This window comes from Trypanosoma equiperdum (assembly GCF_001457755.1).
Source record: "Trypanosoma equiperdum strain OVI genome assembly, contig: ctg_678, whole genome shotgun sequence".
NCBI classification, from domain to species: domain Eukaryota; phylum Euglenozoa; class Kinetoplastea; order Trypanosomatida; family Trypanosomatidae; genus Trypanosoma; species Trypanosoma equiperdum.
The window spans coordinates 52,596-54,305 of record NW_027124618.1 but is presented as its reverse complement, the minus strand read 5'-3'; the positions used below and the strand labels follow the sequence as shown (position 1 = coordinate 54,305).

The window sequence follows — 1,710 nt, the reverse complement described above, 5'->3', positions numbered from 1 at the left end:
ATACAACTAACCGGCAGAATATGGTTCTGATTATAGGTTTTTAACAAACAAATATTTTTGTTGTAGCGGGAAAAAGTTATCACCAATCCTTAGCAACACGCAAGGTATGAGGAGATAGGCAAACACGCAGTGTCTGTCGACAATACAGAGAGATTCTACGTGTAAAACTTAACTGATGTACTACTTGAAAAATTTAAGGCGTTCCATCGGCACACCTGGGCCACTTCTTTTGTCGCACCGAGAAGCTGAGGCACAGTGTCGGCAATGCGTTTCGCTTACCAACCTGAGGCCTCAGTCTTTCTTTTAAGCAGTATTTGCGTGACGGCTGCGCCCTCAGCAGAGAGCCTCCTCTTCTTTGTAGCGAGTAAGTTTGTTTGCCCCCGTCGGACGATGGCAGGTTTGCCCAACTCTGATGTTTCCGGAGGTTCCAATGCATTATCTTCCTCTTCCGGTACTTTAGATCCGCCGTCATCTGCCACACTTTCAGCACTCTCTTCCTGTTTATTGGCCGTAAACTCCACAGTTTCCTTCCGCTCATCGTCTTGCTCGGTCGGCAGCAGTTGCGCCAAAGGTGTGCCGTCCACCATTTCTAAGTGGGGCATAATCCGCATGAGGTACTGCAGCACTACCCCAAGATTCTTTTTCGCTGGAGGTGGGCTTTCGCTCTTGTTGTCGTCGTCTCCCTTCCCCGCCTTTCTCTTTGCCCCCGTAGACACATTACCATCTTCCACAAATGGATTACCGCGAACACCTAAGTGGTAAACAAAGCGACACCGCCGCAACGTAGACGCCTCCTTCAATTCATTGTGGCTAACGTCCAAAATTTTCACAGAACGAAAAAGAACACCTTCTGGAACCAAACTCTTCAGTTTGTTCTGACTCAGCCGCAGCTCTGTGACCTTGGGTATAAACCAGTGTCGCGGTAAAGACGTTAAGCCACAGCCGCTAAGTGAAAGTTTCTTCAGACAGGTCATCTTCACGATTGCAGACAGAGGGTGTTCCCAATCTGGTTCGCATTTTGTTTCCTCTCCCGCTTCAGCCTTCTTTTGTGGATGAGTCTTATCCTCCTCTGTTGGTCCCGCATATAGGCTACAAAGGAGCGGGTTCCTGGAGAGAACGAGCGTTTCGCACTCCGTAAGGTCCGCGATAACGTCATAGTTCTTCACTGCAGTTGCGATTTCGTCAGCACCCGCTCCTTCTACGCATTTTCCAGAGGGTGACCGCAGGAGCAAATTGTTGTCGTTCACCACGAGGGTTTTGAGCGTCCCTGCACTACCTTCAAGGCCGACAAGCGATCGGAGGCCACAGTGAGCAACGACGACTACGGTAAGGTGTAGAGACGCAAGGGGTGCTATGGATAGGAGGTGAGGGTTTCGCGTGAGATTTATAGATGTGAGGTTGGCGAGCGTCGCCAACGGTGTTATATCACGCACATCATTAGTTGATAGATCCAACCTCCGAACCTCTCGAAGAAGAGTACCGATATTTGGCGGAATTGCCGTGATATTTTTTCCCTTTAAAACAAGTTGCCGTGTCGTTTCGAGGTCGATGTCAAGTGGGATCAACTCAATGAAGTTCTTGACCGACATTAAAGCTCTTTCCTTCCTTGCCACAACCTTCCCGTCACCGCTTGCGGCAAAACGACTCATCGTAGCTCGCTAGAGCACTACTGAGACTTCAGCAAACTACCGGCAGTAAACTGAAAGTGAT

General features: G+C 49.2%; 1 protein-coding gene across 1 annotated transcript; it reads right to left on the bottom strand.

Moving 5' to 3' along the window:
- Positions 1-275: 275 nt before the first annotated feature.
- Positions 276-1,649, bottom strand: TEOVI_000316600 (Leucine Rich Repeat, putative; the record flags this gene model as incomplete). The annotated part of the gene is made up of 1 exon (XM_067226122.1): positions 276-1,649. The coding sequence occupies one exon, from the start codon at positions 1,647-1,649 to the stop codon at positions 276-278; it is 1,374 nt and encodes a 457-aa protein (XP_067082223.1).
- Positions 1,650-1,710: the final 61 nt, after the last annotated feature.